Raw genomic sequence first — 16,188 nt, forward strand, 5'->3', positions numbered from 1 at the left:
TCAATATAATTTACCAATATACTAGCAGCTGCCATATGACTGTGCTGTGTTTAGCATAGAGAACTACACTATAAGGGCTAAATACATGTCTGTCTTTCTATCTGAATGTGTTATAGAGCAATTTACCTTTAAACAAGAGATAGGCCTTGTTCACAGATAACACTAACACAAACCATGGCTAAGCATGAACACCCAAGTATGTAAATAAGCACAGTAAAAATTGTGGCTGCTTTGTTCTCCCCCCCCCTCCTGGTTCTGCTACTACCCTGCTACCCAGAGAAGCCATGGCTTGTCTTAGCATCATGTGCAAATCTAGATTTGTGATTTGTTTTCCCCAAAAAACCTTGGGTATAGCTCATGGCCTCTGTGGAGTGAAACAAATCGTACGTGTGGGTTCGGATGTTATGCTAAGCCAAAACATGGCTTGGATCTGGGTAGCACGGCAGCAGCAGGACACTTTTGTTGTAAAACTGTCCATGCCATATACCCAGCCAATCCCAAATGAATTTAAAAACCAATGGACACATAATCATCGTTCTTTTTCACATGGCAGAAATACCATGACAGAAATTTGCCAAGGTACAAATTTTCTGCTCAGGCTGATTTACCTGTTGATTATACAGCCACAGGAGTAGCTGTATATTTATTATTATTATTATTATTATTATTATTTATTGCACTTTTAGACCGCCCTTTAGCGACAAGCTCTCAGGGCGGTGTATAACCAGCATGGAGTTTTCACATTCTGCCATGTTAAATTGAAAATACCCCCCATGCCATTCTGCTGTTTCCCACAAGCTCATTTCAAAACATAATCTTACAAAACATATAGTCCTGAACTCAGAAAGGCTTCCATAACAACCCTCTAAGTTTTCATAGTAATCTATAACATTCAGAGAGAATCTAGACTTTAAAGTCTGAAATAGGAATAAAAAAATCCAGAGCCCTGTTGGACTTTTTTCTGTCAGTGGTCTCATAATTTGTTGAAATTAATTAAAAATCAGCCATGTTCAGAGTACCTGCAATCCTGTTACTGACCTTGCCCCACCCTCTGACCTTCACCTTTTGCAGTTTAAAAGTTACAAAAATGCATGGCTGATTTTTAATTAATTTAAGAAAATTAACATTGGAGTCTATGACAGCGCAGGCATGCTCAGTAAGAACCAAGTTGTCAGTGTTCTAAAAGCCAGACTATTTGGCTTGGCTAATCAGGGTCAAATTTGGTTTACATTTGAGTGGAAGATTACAGGCGTCTGCTGCAGAATAAAAAGTTGGGGGAAAATAATGACACTATTAAGAATGTTTTCCTTTTGGAAAGGAAAAAGAGCTTTCCCTCCACCCATGTCCCACCCACCCAATATCCTCCCCTTCCCCCTTCTCCCAGATCAGTTTCATTTCATTTTTCATTTTCATTTTATTAAATTTATATACCGCCCATAGCCAAAGCTCCCTGGGCGGTTCACAACAATCAATATAAAATACATCTATCCTAAGCATGACTGCAATGGAGTAAATCCCATTGAACTTAATAAGCTTGCAAATGATAAAACTCCCTCACCATATGCTCAGAGCATATCTCATCAAATTCTTCCAAGCTACACAGGAAGTGGATTGGACTGTGAAAGACCAGACCAAACTGTGTTTGCATTTTTATAAATTTGTTGGGCAGTACAATATTTTAGAGAGGAGGTCAGGTCTCCTGCTCCCCTGGTTCATTCACTATAGCTGCCCAATTTCCCTGCTTTTTAAAGTTCAATAGAAATATCTGTCAGCTATAAGTACATTCTTATGTACTTATGCTCTGGTAACCTCTCGATTGGACTACTGCAATGCGCTCTACGCAGGGCTGCCTTTGAAGACGGTTCGGAAGCTACAGCTGGTGCAAAATGCGGCGGCCAGACTAATAACGAGGACCAGGCGGTCTGAACACATAACACCTGTTCTGGCCTGCTTGCACTGGCTACCCATATGCTTCCGGGCCAGATTCAAAGTGTTGGTTTTAACCTATAAAGCCTTATACGGCGCGGGACCACAATACCTCTTGGAACGCCTCTCCCGATATGAACCTGCTCGTACACTACGCTCAACATCGAAGGCCCTCCTCCGAGTTCCGACTCATAGAGAAGCTCGGAGGATGGTAACAAGAACTAGCGCCTTCTCAGTGGTGGCCCCCGAACTGTGGAATAGTCTTCCCGAAGAGGTACGCTTGGCGCCGACATTGCTATCTTTTCGGTGCCAAGTTAAAACCTTCCTATTTTATCAGGCATTTTAGCTTTTCGTAAATATGTTTTAACTGGTTTTAGATTATGGATTTGCGTTTATATTTTTTGTATTGTTCCATGTGATTTTATTGTATTCATTATATTGTTGTACACCGCCCAGAGAGCTATGCTAGTGGGGCGGTATAAAAATTCAATAAATAAAAAAATAAATTCTTAAACCGCAAAGTTTTTTGCCTATTAGTGAATCTAGTACAGGGATGGACAACCGCTGGCACATAACTTATTTGACTCACCAACCTTTCCCTTAGTAGCTTACCAACAATTAAAAAACTCCAAAGCACTTCCCAATCACAAGGCTATGCATGGGCAACGCTGCTCTCTTCCATAACATGGTGTTGGGGATATTGCTGAATTTGGCTGCTACAATGCAAAAGGCCATGCCACCCTGGGAAGGTGCAGGATGTAAATTTAATAAATAATAATAATGTTGCCATAGTAGGAAAGCAGGGTTGTCTTCAAATGAAAATTCCTTTCCAGATGAAGATTATTATACCTGTTTTAGAGTCTTTTACATGGATCATTGTCTCCCTAGTATTGACCCCCATGTCTTGAAAGTTACAACGGATCCTTCCCCCTCTGTCCATCACTTTATATCCAGAACCCCCAACGGAAAAGCCATCTGGAAGAGTAAACAAAGATGGAGAATTACAGGAAGGCGCCATGAACATGAAGTTCTAAAATGGAAGAAATGAAGAAGGATGGTGAGCTTTTCTGGGGACATGGTGTTACACAGTACAGCCACAAAGCCACTGTTTCATTTCCTAACATATTGATGTATGGTTGCGGGGTTACTCCGGATGTCATCTTTGAGTACCCTCCAAACCTGTGGTTTTATACCTGTGAGATGGGATACTGTAGTAGAAGAAACTGCTGAAGCAGTCAAACCAGTCTCTTAGTTAAGTGAATGGCCCTAGGCAAGTCTGTTAAGGATCTCCTTGTACGACCAATGAGCTGGCTAAGCACTGGTGTGTTACCACAGAAACCACTCATTAGTGATTCTTCCAAAAGAAGGGGTCAGGCCTTCCCTCCTCACTTAGCTGGAGATTATGTCATCCTAGGCGAAGGAGAATAGGCCAGGGGTCAGTCCTGCCTTGACTCTGAGCTGGGAAGAAAGAGAAGGCTTGACTTGCTCTCTTTTCTGAAACCAGTTATAACTATGGGAACCCACTTAGAAACCTAGTAAGGGAGCAAGATCTGTTGGGAGCATTAATGCTGTGAGCCTTTCCATCTTATGCTCAACCTGTATATATATGTACATAAAGCTATACATCACAGACACCAGCAGTGATCTTCATTCCAAGAAAACCAAGCCTGGAGCATCTGCTTGCTGATACCACTGAAATATCTCATCATTTGAAGATTGGAGTGTAAGTTAACAGTATTTTACTTCAGAAAAGGATGGGTCTTGGAGCAAGGCACCCCAAGATGACCTGAGGGGAGAAGTGGTCTAGGTGGGAGAGGTTACTCCCTCAGTTGTGCCCTGCAGAGCTTCAAAGGTAACCACTATCACTTTTAATATGTCTTATCATACTCTGGAAGTTAGAATATTTTAACAGTAGTTATTGACTAATATTTAAGTCAGACACTTACATTTAGGAGGACTCTTCCCAGCTCTTGTATGGCTACTAAAAGCTTCCTTCTGCAAAGCAAAGGAATCACCAATCCCAGAGCAGCTCTATGAAGAAGAAATGGCAGAACAGACAGTGGCACAAAGATAGAAAGGATCATTTAAAATATTTTGCACCAAGGTGATTTTTTCTTTAAAGAAATGTTTGCATCATCACTTGTTGACATGTGATACGCTAGAATCCAAAGTGTAAAGATATTTGTTCATCAAAACCACAGTTTGATGCATGAATATGCACCACCCGTAGCTCTCTAGATGTTGTTGGACCCCAACCAGCATGTTCCATGGTCCAGGCGATGGGATCTGTAGTCCAACACCTAGAGGGTCAACAGACTTCCCACTCCTGGTTTAATGCAATCAATACAATAAAGAACACACCTATTCAAATAAAAAATATTATATTATTCATATTGAGAGTTTTTAGCCTGAAAAGTGGGCTAGAAATCAAATAAACCAGACTTTACCTATAAGAATTTAATTTCAATTATTAAAAAATCCAGTTATTAAAATTAAGTCACAATAAATTATATCTAGCACTGATACTAGTGCTTTATCGTGTTCTACTTTTAATCAATAATCCTTACAACAAACCTGTTAAGGGAGGCCAGTGTCATTCCCCTCATACTGCAGATGGGAGGCTGAGAAAGTTGAGTGGATTATCAAAGCCTAAGGCACCTACTGAATTGATGACAGAGGCAAAATTTGGGCGATTAGAAATAAATGTGCAGCACAAAATGAGGTCATGTATTCTAGGGTGTAGCTAATGGTATTTCATCCTGTAAACTTTATAGTTGGTTAGTTTGTATATTGTTTGCCCATTTAGCAAGCCTAACATTTATTTCGCTATTTAACAATAACCATTGGTTACAAGATCACAAACAATACTGACAAACTGATGTTTGGTAACAACAGCTGCCCTTCTAAAAAAAAAAGGGATCAGAATTTGTGGAAACTGACCAAGACATTTTGGTGCCTAAAACAGAAAATCCAAACGGTCCCTTCCCCACACCATGGTAGGGAAAATGTAACATGTGAAATAACTGGCAATTTCCTGGCAATTGAGTAATACCCCAAAATCTGCTGCTTCTGATGAATCTCCTCACCCTGCTCTGATACTTGAGGTATGATGTAAGTTTTAAAAAAAACCCAGTCACAGGATTCACATCCATACCGCTTGAGGGGAACCAGGTTGTCCAAACATGCCTTCTTCTTCAGAAAGGAGTTGCCCTCTGGCTTTTACTCGAGCCCGTCCAGTCATATTTAAGACACTGAAATAAACAAACAATACAGTGAAATACTTGAAATGAATGCTACCCAATTAACTCTAGTTTGAGCAGAACAAGTTCCTGAATGCACAAGAAGGGACTGTGGATCCCTCAATAATCACCTTCTCCTATACCAAACTACCCACTTATGCCATCTGAAGACATCCTATTCCGTATTCCCCAACTGTCAGAGATGCAATGGGAGTATTGTTATATGGGATAGGGCTTTTTTGGTGGTGACACAATGGTTTTAGAAGTCCCTCCCTGAAATCACACCCTTTCACACAAAAATCCACCCCTGGTTTTCCTCCGAGGTTTCTTGATTTTAGCAGCCTAATTTAGGAACAAAACTCAGTGGGGGCTGGTCAATTTAGGCACAGCCCCACTACGCTTAGTCTGCCCTCCAGGACCCACCTGCCTACATCCTTACTTACAATCAGCCTAAGAGGTGGCACTGTTTGCCATTTTCCTCCTGCTTCTTAGTGTTGTCTTGTAGAACTCAGCAGGGAGAACAAAACCAGAATTACTTAGCACTGGCCACCTTCTGTTGGGCTCACTGACTACCACCCCACCACGCCCAATGGGCACCAGGCACCACTGCCAAAAACGATAGCTGTTGCTATTGTTAAACAGTTCGCAGTCAGAAACTCTAATCTACTGCAAGTCACTGAAAGGGCTACTTTCTGCCCTCCCCTACATTGTTACTTTGGTGACAGATGCTTGGGAACAAAAGCCAATCAGTTTCCCTCTATATGCACATGCAGGAAAAAAAAACCTCAAATGTGTATAGAACATACATGATTCTCCATGGAAACCAAATGCCATTTCTTTCGTGGAGGTGCTTTCCACACAGGAATTCTTGTGAAGTGTAAAGCAGCCCTTAAAACAGGATTTAAGAGTTTCCAGTTGTTCCTTATTTGAAAAGACTGGCCCCCTCCCTACTGTAGACTAAACATAGTCAAATATTTTAATCTGTGCTTTCTGTTTTGGAATACAGTTTTCCTAATTCTGGAAATTCCCATTTGCCAGCACGGGATTCGGGGGAAGCAATGGTTAACAGTAACTTTTAAAGAGCAGGCATTCATCATGACCACCCCATAGCTTAACCCCAGGTGAATCCAAAACTGCAGGCAGCAATGTTGCTTCATTATTGTGTGTGCATGTGTTACACACACACATACACATTGCAAAGAACAGCAGTACATAGATAGCATAAGGATCAGCTGGACTGCAATTCTGTGCTGTTTCTGGAGAGTAAGGTCCACAAAACTCAGGGGTGTGTACTTCTGACTGCATTGGTCGAACTTATAAAACACATGAAAGATTAGCAAAAGATATTCATCCAGCTAAAATGCAACCACCAGCTTGGACGGCTTTAAAAGATTAGACAAATTCATGGAGGACAGGGCTATCAATGGCTACTAGCCATGATGGCTGTGCTCTGCCACCCTAGTCAGAGGCAGCATGCTTCTGAAAACCAGTTGCCGGAAGCCTCAGGAGGGGAGAGTGTTCTTGCACTCGGGTCCTGCTTGCGGGCTTCCCCCAGGCACCTGGTTGGCCACTGTGAGAACAGGATGCTGGACTAGATGGGCCACTGGCCTGATCCAGCAGGCTCTTCTTATGTTCTTATGTTCTTAATTAGAAGATGCATCTTGAGGTATGAAACTTTAAGAAGTATCTGGCCTCCAAATTATTTTCCTCTTTTTATGATTTCCTTATGCCCAAGGTAGCATAGTGCCCTTCAGATGATATAGGATTACAATTCCCACCAGCTTCTGACAGGCTATCAGGAAAGAAGGGAGAATGCAGCCTTTCCTTGCAGCCTTGCTTATTTTTGGTTCACAAAAAGCCCTCTCCTCTTATTCTGAGTAAGGGCGCCATCAGGAGCAGCAGTGCAAGGAGGCAGAAGGCAGCAATAGTAATCCCCTCTTCCTGGTAGTTCCACCCTCAGCCTCCTTTGTCACCGGCCATGTGTTTTATAGGCAGATGCCTGCCCTCAGCACACCTGAAAGACATTCTGGAGCTTCAGCAAAAGTCCTCCCCTCTTATTTGGAGCAACAGGGAGATGTCATCTGCAGTGGCAGTGGGGAGCAGACAGCATCCAGGAAGTGAAGACTTTTTAAAAAATAATAATTAATTCTCTTTTTTTTACTGTTCATGGCCCCCTCTGGATTACTTCATGCCCCTCCTGGGGGTCACCGCCTCCAGGTTGGGAATCACTGCTCTAGAGGACAGAATGACTACCTGACTTCTGCTTTTCTGTCACAGACAAAAGCTTTGTTATCACCTCATTAATTTGCCAGAGCAAGGATTGTCAATTACCCCTTGTGAAGCAGGAGACAGCGTAATTGCTCCTGCACCCCTCATTCACTGTACCTCCGGTGGAAGGGGAGAGACGGAACAGGGGATTCTCACACGGATGGAATGTATGTATTTTTTTGTAGACAAGGAAATGGTGAGAAATGGGGGAGGAAAAGAGAAATATCAGAGCAATGATGGATGGAAGATGAAAGAATATCAAGAGCAGGAACAGCACATTAAGTTCTGCATCACCATTCATCGTGGAGGGTGAAGGTCTGGAGTAGGGAGCCTCCTCTACTCCTGGAGCCTCCCCACCTGATCTAAAACCTTGATTATTCAATGATCCCTTGTATGTACATGAGGCTCCATGTTTCAGACCTTCCCCTCCATAAATTAGAGTGATAAGGGAGGAGAAGATCTGAGCACACTCATCCCCTCAAGCAGAATGCCCTAACATAGCCAGGGTAGTGTACTAAAATTACTCATTTGGAAAACAGATAAAGACACAAAGCATAGGGGTCAGAGTGTCAGGACAGGCCTTGCAAGACCTCGGTTCACCACTCCACTAATACATGAAGCTCAATTAGTGGCTTCAGGCAAGTCATTCTTTCTCAGCCTAACCTTCCTCACATGGTTGTTGCGAGCACTAAAATGTGGGTGGATGGTTACAAAGAACCACGTATGATGTCCGGAGCTGCTCGGAAGAAGGGCAAGATAGAAATGTAATACAAATAAATGAAGCAGTATCTTTATAAATGGTGACATTGGATTTGGCAGGGTGACAAGAGAAGAGGGACAAAGAGATGTGCCTCCCACTCCACCCCCATTGCTGGCAGAGACAGATTAGCCCTTTATTTTATTTAATACATTTTTATACTGCCCTTCATCAAAACAGATTCCAGGGCAGCAAACAACATTATAAAGTAACTGAAATCTAATACAATAAAATGCCAATCTTAGATACAAAAACAAAAAATAGCAGATAAAAATTGCAAAGCAGACTTGAGGGATTATACAAATCACAATATCTGGATAAATAAAAATGCCTTAGCTCGTTGAGGACCAACTTCATGGGGAAAAAAAGCAAACATCAGTGGGATTTGGGGAATTAAGGCCTGGAAGGTGGCAGTCTTGAGTTAGGGGTGGGAAAAGTCATGAGGCATGTCAGGAGTCAATATGATGTAGCAGTCAGACTAGGGCTGATGAGACCCAGTTTCCAATCCCCTACTTGCCCACTGGGTCACCTTCAGCACCCTCACAAGGTTGTTGTGAGGATAAAGGTGGGCAGGTGAAATAATGCCATGAGCTCTTTGAAGGAAAGGCAGAAAATCAATTATTGGGCAAGTTAACTTGTTCAGCCTTACCTACTTCACAGGGTTGTGAGGGAAAAAGCAGGCAATTGAAACACTGCCTTGAGCTCCTTGGAGGAAAGGCAGTAAATTAATTTTGGGCCAGTCACCCTCACTCTGCCTCGGCTTCCTCATATGGTTGTTGTGAGCATTAAAGGGGGCAAGTGAAACACTGCCATAAGCAGCTTGAAAAGATGGCACTTAATTAATCCTGGGCCACAGGGCCAGCCAGCACTGGCGTGTTCAGCGCCCCCCTGCAAATTATAAATTGGCGCCCTTACCTTTTATAATTTTTTTGTTGTTCATTCTTCAATTCAAATGTTATAAAAAATGTAACAAGGCAAATAAGGACAAATAAGAAAATCATTATGAGTAGGAAAATGTTTTGTGTGAATAGTAAAATAAATAAAGTAAAAAGAAAACAACCGTTTTGTATTGCCTTTATTTAGCAAAAAGATAAATAAGTAAGGATTACTTCTATCCTTACTGAGGTCAATATCTTACTTCTGTGCCAAGTAACTAACTTTACCGACTGAGCCAATGCATCCTTACTCAGAAGTAAGGCCCACTGAGTTCAATAGAGGTTACTTTCAAATAAAGGCACCACTATAGAGTCATGAATCTAAGAAGTGCCTTTGCATATCAGACCAAAGATCCGTCCAGTCTCATTGCTTCCGACAGTGGTCAGTTGTATGCTTCTGAAAAGCCCACAAGGAGGGCATGAAGGCAATAACCCTCCCCCAGGTTTATCTCCTACCAGATGGTATTCAGAGAAGTATACCGCTCCTGCCTCTGGAGATTCTGGGTTGCAGTCAACTAAGTCCTACTCAGAGTAGACCCATTGAAATGAATGAACCTAAGTTAATCATGATCATTAACTTCAATGAGTCTTCTTTGAGTAGGGCAAGTGTTGAATACCACCCTCTATTTATTAATAATTTTATTTACTACATTTGTAATCTTGCTTTTCCTCCAATGAGCCCAAGGAACAATGTACATGATTCTCCGACTAGATTTATCCTCAGAATGACCCTGTGAGGTAGGCTGATTTCTGTTGTTTTTATTTGGTTTTACATTGTATTGCTTTGGAATCCACCTTGGGACCTTAGGGTGGAGGGAATGAATCTAAGTAAGTAAGTAATAGTTATTAATATTTCTTGGATTTCTTATCCACCCTTCACCATAATGTCCTAGGTCACATTGCAACAATATAAAAATAAAAGACTAAAATCCATTAAAGCATCTTACAATCTGAATAATTGATTGTCATCAGAATTGATATGTAACCATCAATTGCTTCAGATATCTTGCAAAGACTTATGTTTTTACCCAGACTTTCTCTGACCCATTAGAGAAATGTTTGCAGGGGGCAAGTATCCCTCTCAAACAATGAGTTCACCCCCACCTAGTATTTTTCACTCACCTAGAAATATACTTTGCCCCATCTGTCCCCCCCCCCATTTTTTTTCTGGTGTCATTGCTGCATGTTTGAATCTTCTGAATTTGTTTTCACGTTTATGTTTTTATACTGCTGCTTTACTGGTTTTTGGTTGTGTTCTTTTTAAATGAAATATGCTTTTTTAGACAGTACTCCACTGATTTTTTTTAAAAAAATAGTAAGCTGTATATAAATGCTTTTAAATAATAAAAAAGAAAGAATAGGCTGAGAAAGGGTGACTGGCCCATGACCCAGCACCATCCAAAAAACTTCACACACATACACACACAAATTCTACAGCCAAGTTGCGTGGGGTGTCAACGAGAGGCAGCTTATTTTGCTGCCATAACTGTAGCCTGTGAGCCAGTGTGGTGTAGTGGTTAAGGTGTTGGACTACGACACGGTTTGAATCCCCACACAGCCATGAAGCTTACTGGGTGACCTTGGGCCAGTCACTGCCTCTCAGCCTCATGAAAACCCTATTCATAGGGTCGCCGTAAGTCAGAATTGACTTGAACGCAGTACATTTACATTTTTAACTGTAGCCTTCCGTCCAGCAAGCAGCAGGAGTATCTACCTCCGGTCCCACCTCGCCCTTTCCCTGCTTCCTATTTTATGCAGTCTCGTGTTTGGGAAGAAGACGGCGAGACAAACACTCACGACCCCTTCATAGTGAATGGAACAGAAATTCGAGACCGTGGCCAGACTTAGGGGTCTGAATTGTGGAGCCTGAGATATCTTTTTAAAAGGCAATTCACTCTTCCCTTCATTCCCCCCCCTCTTCTCTCTGGTTAGTTTTAATGGAAAAGGGCGTTTCCCGGGCGTTTAAAATTTGTTTTCCGGGCTTTGTGCCCTCCTGCCATGCTTGCTTACCGTGTTACGCCGGCCCTGCTGCGCCAGTCACATTTGCTCAGCCTCCTCTACCTCACAGGGTTGTTGCGAGGATAAAGCAGGCAGATGAAACTGCCTTGAGTTCCTGGAAGGCAGTCAATGAATCTTGGACCCGTCACACACACTGTGACTGAGGTAGCCTCATCTACCTCACAGGGTTGTTGTGACGATAAAAATGGGCAGGTGAAACATTGCCATGAGCTGCTTCAAAGGATGGCAGCAAATTAATCTTGGGCCAGTCACACTTGCTCAGCCTCACTTATCTCACGGGGTTTTCGTGAGGATAAAAGTGGGCCGGTGAAAATATTGCCTTAAGCTTCCTGAAGGAAAGGCAGGAAATAAATCTAATGAAATAAGCAATAATCAAGGTATTCTCCAGTAGCCAGAACATTAAACTGGAAGCGAGGAAAATACCTACAACGCTTCGCCCACGCTAAAGCAACAATCCTCGCCTGCCTCTTTTCTTAACTGTAAGCGCTTCGCTCACTCGCGCCCGCTCTCTCCTCTTCTCAGCGCACGTTCTCCATCCGGACGCCTCGCGCCGACAAACCGCCACCCCCGGAGCCACGCCCACGCCCCTCCCAGCCTCGTGGTACTGCAATTGGACCCGGACGCGTGACTTGTTGTAGCCAGAAGACACACGCTCGGCGATATAGCTCCGCCTCGTCCGTCGTAGTTCATCCTTTCTGCCAGGAGGGGGAACCAAAGCACACATCCTCTTGGCTGGAAAGGAATTAAGCATGTTGGGAATAAATAACTTGCCATTCCTCGAGAAAGAAGAGGGAAGGGTGATGGCAGCCGGAGCAGGATATTGTATTTGTTTGTTTTGAGGGCTTAGACCCTAAATTATTCTTTGGTAATAATATACAAACACACACACCCCTAAAAAAAAAACCTTCACACAGACACATGATGGCTATGCTCAAGATGCCGCTCACAGCCACCTGTCGGGTATACTTTAATTTGGATTCCTGCATTGGGTTGGACTTGATGGCCTTATATGCCCCTTCCAATATTGCTCTTCTATGATTCTGTGTTCTACTCAGCTGTCAAAGGCAATGTGAATACCAGAGGCAGTAATGGCCACCAACTTGGATGGCTTAAAAAAAGAAAAAGAAAAATTCAAGGAGGGTAAGGCGATCAATGGCTACTAGCCATGATGGCTGTGTTCTTCCTCCATAGTCAGAGGCAGTATGCTTCTGAAAGCCAGTTGCTGGAAACTGTAGAAGGGGAGTGCGCTGTTGCACTCAGGTCCTGCGCGTGGGCTTTCCATTGGCATCTGGTTGGCCATTGTAAGAACAGGATGCTGGGCTAGAAGGGCCACTGGTCTGATCCAGCAGGACTTTTTTTTATGTTCCCTTGACACAACCCAACAGCACATAGTCCTTTAGAAATAAACCTTGCACATTTGTGTGTTGTGATCAGATTTATGCACCTTTAAAAACGTCATGTTAGGCAGAAACTCAACCTGTGCAACTCCCACATATACGCACTGGATTTAGCTGTTTGTAGCAGCAGCACTTATCGTGTATAAAGGCCTAAAAATGGCTGATTATTGGTTTGCTTTTCAAAATGTCTGTCACTGACGCAGAAAGTGCATAAAGAAGCAATTTTTTTCTCCCTGCCCTGCTCCATTTGAGCTGTTAAAGGCACAGTGTTTTTTTTAGGAAACCAATGTTGGAAGCAGTGCACACTCTGAGGAAATGACCCCACAAGACCTCAAAGGTTGCCCACTTCCTGCTCCTGTGCCTTTCACAGTAGCCTGCAGCCATTGTAGCAGGCAAAGATCTTCCTGGCACAAAGACAGAAGGATTCAGGAAAGGCTTTGCCTGTTAAACTGCCTTGTTGAAAGGCACAAGTGCAGGGCAAATTCCATTGGCAACCTTGCCTAAATAGCCTCTTTTCCAGTAAGAAGATCTTCATTAAGAAGCACTGGAGAGGGCCAAACATCTGGGATCAACCATTTCTGGATGTAGGAGATGATGACTCACAATGTATGCTTGGCCATAAAGCTCACTAATACAATTGCCATCTGTTTAATGCCTGCCCTGAAAATTATGAAATTGTTATTACAGGGCCTGGGCCACAGAACAACCTGAAATGTGTGACTCAGGTCCTTCCCAGATGTTTCTGTTTAGGTGAATTTGTGAGAAACTCAGCAGCTAGAAATAGCACTATCTTACCTCTGACATGGATTTGTTATGTCCTGCCCCACCCCCACCTCCTATAGAATCTCTATATGGAGGTGATGAAATCTGCAGGTATGGACTTGTCTGCACTTGGCAACAGTCCTTGGATGAGTGTGTGTGTACGTGTGCTTTGTTCAGGATACATAAGCTCTGTTTTTGGCCCTGATGAATTCCCCAGGCTCATCAGAGTAAGGCAGAAGCTGCATTGTGAGTTTTCGACCTTGCTGAGCACATAAATAAGGGCAATTTCACAAAATTGTCTTTTGAGCTTAAATCTGCTTTGAATGCAAATGTAAACTTTAGTAAAAGGTAGCAGAACACTCCATTTGGTTTCTTTGAAGCACTCTAGAATACATTAACAGCATAATGAGAGACAGACAGACTCAGAAAGAGACTCAGATTCACTTTAGTTATTTGTTTCATTATAGTTATTTACACCTTGCCTTTCAGGATATAAATCTTTCCAAGGCAGCTTACAAATAACATAAAGATGGATCGATGAAATAACAGTAACAATCTCAAGATATAACAATTCATCAGGATCCTTTGCAGAGGGCAGTTGGTGGCAGATGGCCTTATAGACAAGTAGAGGGGTGTCTAGTTGGAGCAGGCTCTGAAGTGATCTTTTCCTCCCTCCCTCCCTCTCTAGGATCCTTCCCAAAGGGCAGTTGATGGCAGATGGTCCTGTTTGGGGACAGGGGACAGTCTGTCAGGAACAAACTCAGGGCTGGTCTTCGCCTCTCTCCCTCAGACAGTTTCATCCAGCAAGCATTTGCCATATAACTGCATGCAAAACATAGTGTTGGTCAGTCCTGGTTCCCTTGTATCTTTACAGCACCAGACCTAGACCACATAGGGTGTCCCAACAAGCAATCTTTAGCTCTCTCCTTCCATTTGTTCAGCTTTTTAATACCTTTTTGTTTGATAAAAGGACACTGATGTTAATGTTCCTGTGAATGCTTTTAAAGAATATTCATGCAGTGCTGGCCGTGTATGTCAGTGCTACTGAGTTATTTGTACTACTTGTTTCAGTTACTGAGTGAATAGCTGAGTAGAGGGCCCATAGCAGATCCCGTCACCCCCCAAGACAGTTATCTGGGTTGCCTCCTCCTGAATCTATATGATATATGCAGCCAGAGCTCATGCATTTATCATGTTAACATATTTCAGAGTCATTGTGTGATGTGGTGAGTGGACACAATGCTGGATGGAATGCAAAGGCCGACATTCAAATTCCAACTCAGCCATGAAGCTGAGTGATCTTGTGCCAACCATTAGCTTGTACATAAGCCAACAAAAGTCACTAGCCTGCAGTCAATAAAGCACTAGCCTGCTTTGAGGCTAGTAGCCTGTGCTTCCATGCTTTCTTACTCACCTGCATGGAAATCCTAGTCACCTGTGGCTACCAGGTGTGTTGTTATAAACAAGACTGGCCAATTACACTCTCTAAGGCAAGCTAGATGTTACACCCACATTCATGTAACAAAGTGGCAGTGACTTTTTAAAAAATGAAAAATAGCCTTGGGAGGAGAGCCATTCTGAGTGGCAGGGCAGAACAGGGCAGGTGCTTAACCCTTTTCCTGTCAGCTGTTTGTGTATTCCAGATCATTTTCCCAAGATGTTTCCTGTTGTGCTCTCCCGTCCCTACTTGTGTGTGTGGCAGGGCCAACCCAAGACAATTTGCTGCCTGATGCAAAGGACAAGATGGCATATAATTCCCTTCCACATACTGAAGATAGTTCTGGACTAGCAATTGAACCTCACTTCACATCTCCAGCTGGTGCAGAACGCAGTGGCTAGACTGCTGATGGGGCTAGGCAGTCTACAACATGTGACAGCTCTGCTAAAGCATCTGCACTGGTTGTGCATATGCTACTGGGCCAGATTCAAGGCTCTTGTGTTGACATACAAAGCCCTGAACAGCTTGGCTCCAGGATACCTTAAGGACAGCCTCAGCCCTTATATCCCATCCTCATCACTGAGACCATCTGGAGGAGTGCTGTTAGTTGTCCCTGGTGTCACAGAGGCCCAACCTGAAGTCAGGCATTGAGTGTCGTCAGTCAGTCCCATGCTGTGGAACGCTCTTGCAGCAGAGATTTGTCAAGCATCCTTGTTTTTGACATCCAGGCATCTCTTGAATACTTTTTGGTGCTGAAAGTCCTATATAAAATGTTTTCTTGAGTAGCCAGTCGTTTTAATGATTGTTTTGTATTGCTTTTAACTATTTTTATGTTGCTGTACACCACCAGGATGTTTTGCAATAGGGCAGTATATAAATAATTTTATAATTAAACAAACATTGGCAACAGGACTCTATGCATGTGTGGAGAGCCTTTGGCTCTCCAGATGATCATAGAATTGTAGAGTTGGAAGGGGCCTATAAGGCCATCGAGTCCAACCCCCTGCTCAGTGCAGGAATCCAAATTACAGCATACCCGACAGGTGGTTGTCCAGCTGCCTCTTGAATGCCTCCAGTGTTGGAAAGATGAACTACACCTCCCGTCAGCCCTAGAAAGCATAGCCAATGGCCAGGCATGATGAGAACTGTAGTTTAGTGACATCCAGAGGGCCAAAGGTTCTGCACTGAGGGCAGCAGGCTAGCTTAGGAGGCTCAAGAGAAATAGCACAGGACAGGCAGGAGTGCCGCCTCCCTCTGCCTAATGGTGGTGCTGGCTTTATGTGTGTGTGTTTAAAAACTGTGTGGATTTTTGTGCCCTAATCCATGACCTCCTTGGCCCTGTCTCCATGACCCGTTTGGTCCACCTCCTTGCCTGACCTCTGTGACCCCCTCCTTGGCCCTGACTTCACTTAGCTGCCAAGCCACCCCATCAGAGCCAGCGGCCACC

The 16,188-nt window shown here is 43.3% G+C and overlaps 1 protein-coding gene across 6 annotated transcripts in view; it reads right to left on the reverse strand.

The window, feature by feature from the left end:
- Positions 1-11,760, reverse strand: part of PIWIL4 (piwi like RNA-mediated gene silencing 4) — a 63,743-nt gene extending 51,983 nt beyond the window's left edge. For 2 of the 6 annotated variants that reach the window (XM_061628796.1, XM_061628800.1), the window contains exons 1-4: positions 11,572-11,760; positions 5,081-5,177; positions 3,873-3,957; positions 2,776-2,901 (exon numbers count right to left, since the gene is read on the reverse strand). In XM_061628796.1, the coding sequence (XP_061484780.1) occupies positions 2,776-2,901; positions 3,873-3,957; positions 5,081-5,167 (298 nt within the window). In that variant the 5' untranslated portion in view covers positions 5,168-5,177; positions 11,572-11,760. The other 4 variants (XM_061628797.1, XM_061628798.1, XM_061628799.1 and 1 more) reach the window with 4 other exon arrangements.
- Positions 11,761-16,188: the final 4,428 nt, after the last annotated feature.

Source organism: Rhineura floridana, chromosome 5, assembly GCF_030035675.1.
Source record: "Rhineura floridana isolate rRhiFlo1 chromosome 5, rRhiFlo1.hap2, whole genome shotgun sequence".
NCBI classification, from domain to species: Eukaryota; Metazoa; Chordata; class Lepidosauria; order Squamata; family Rhineuridae; genus Rhineura; species Rhineura floridana.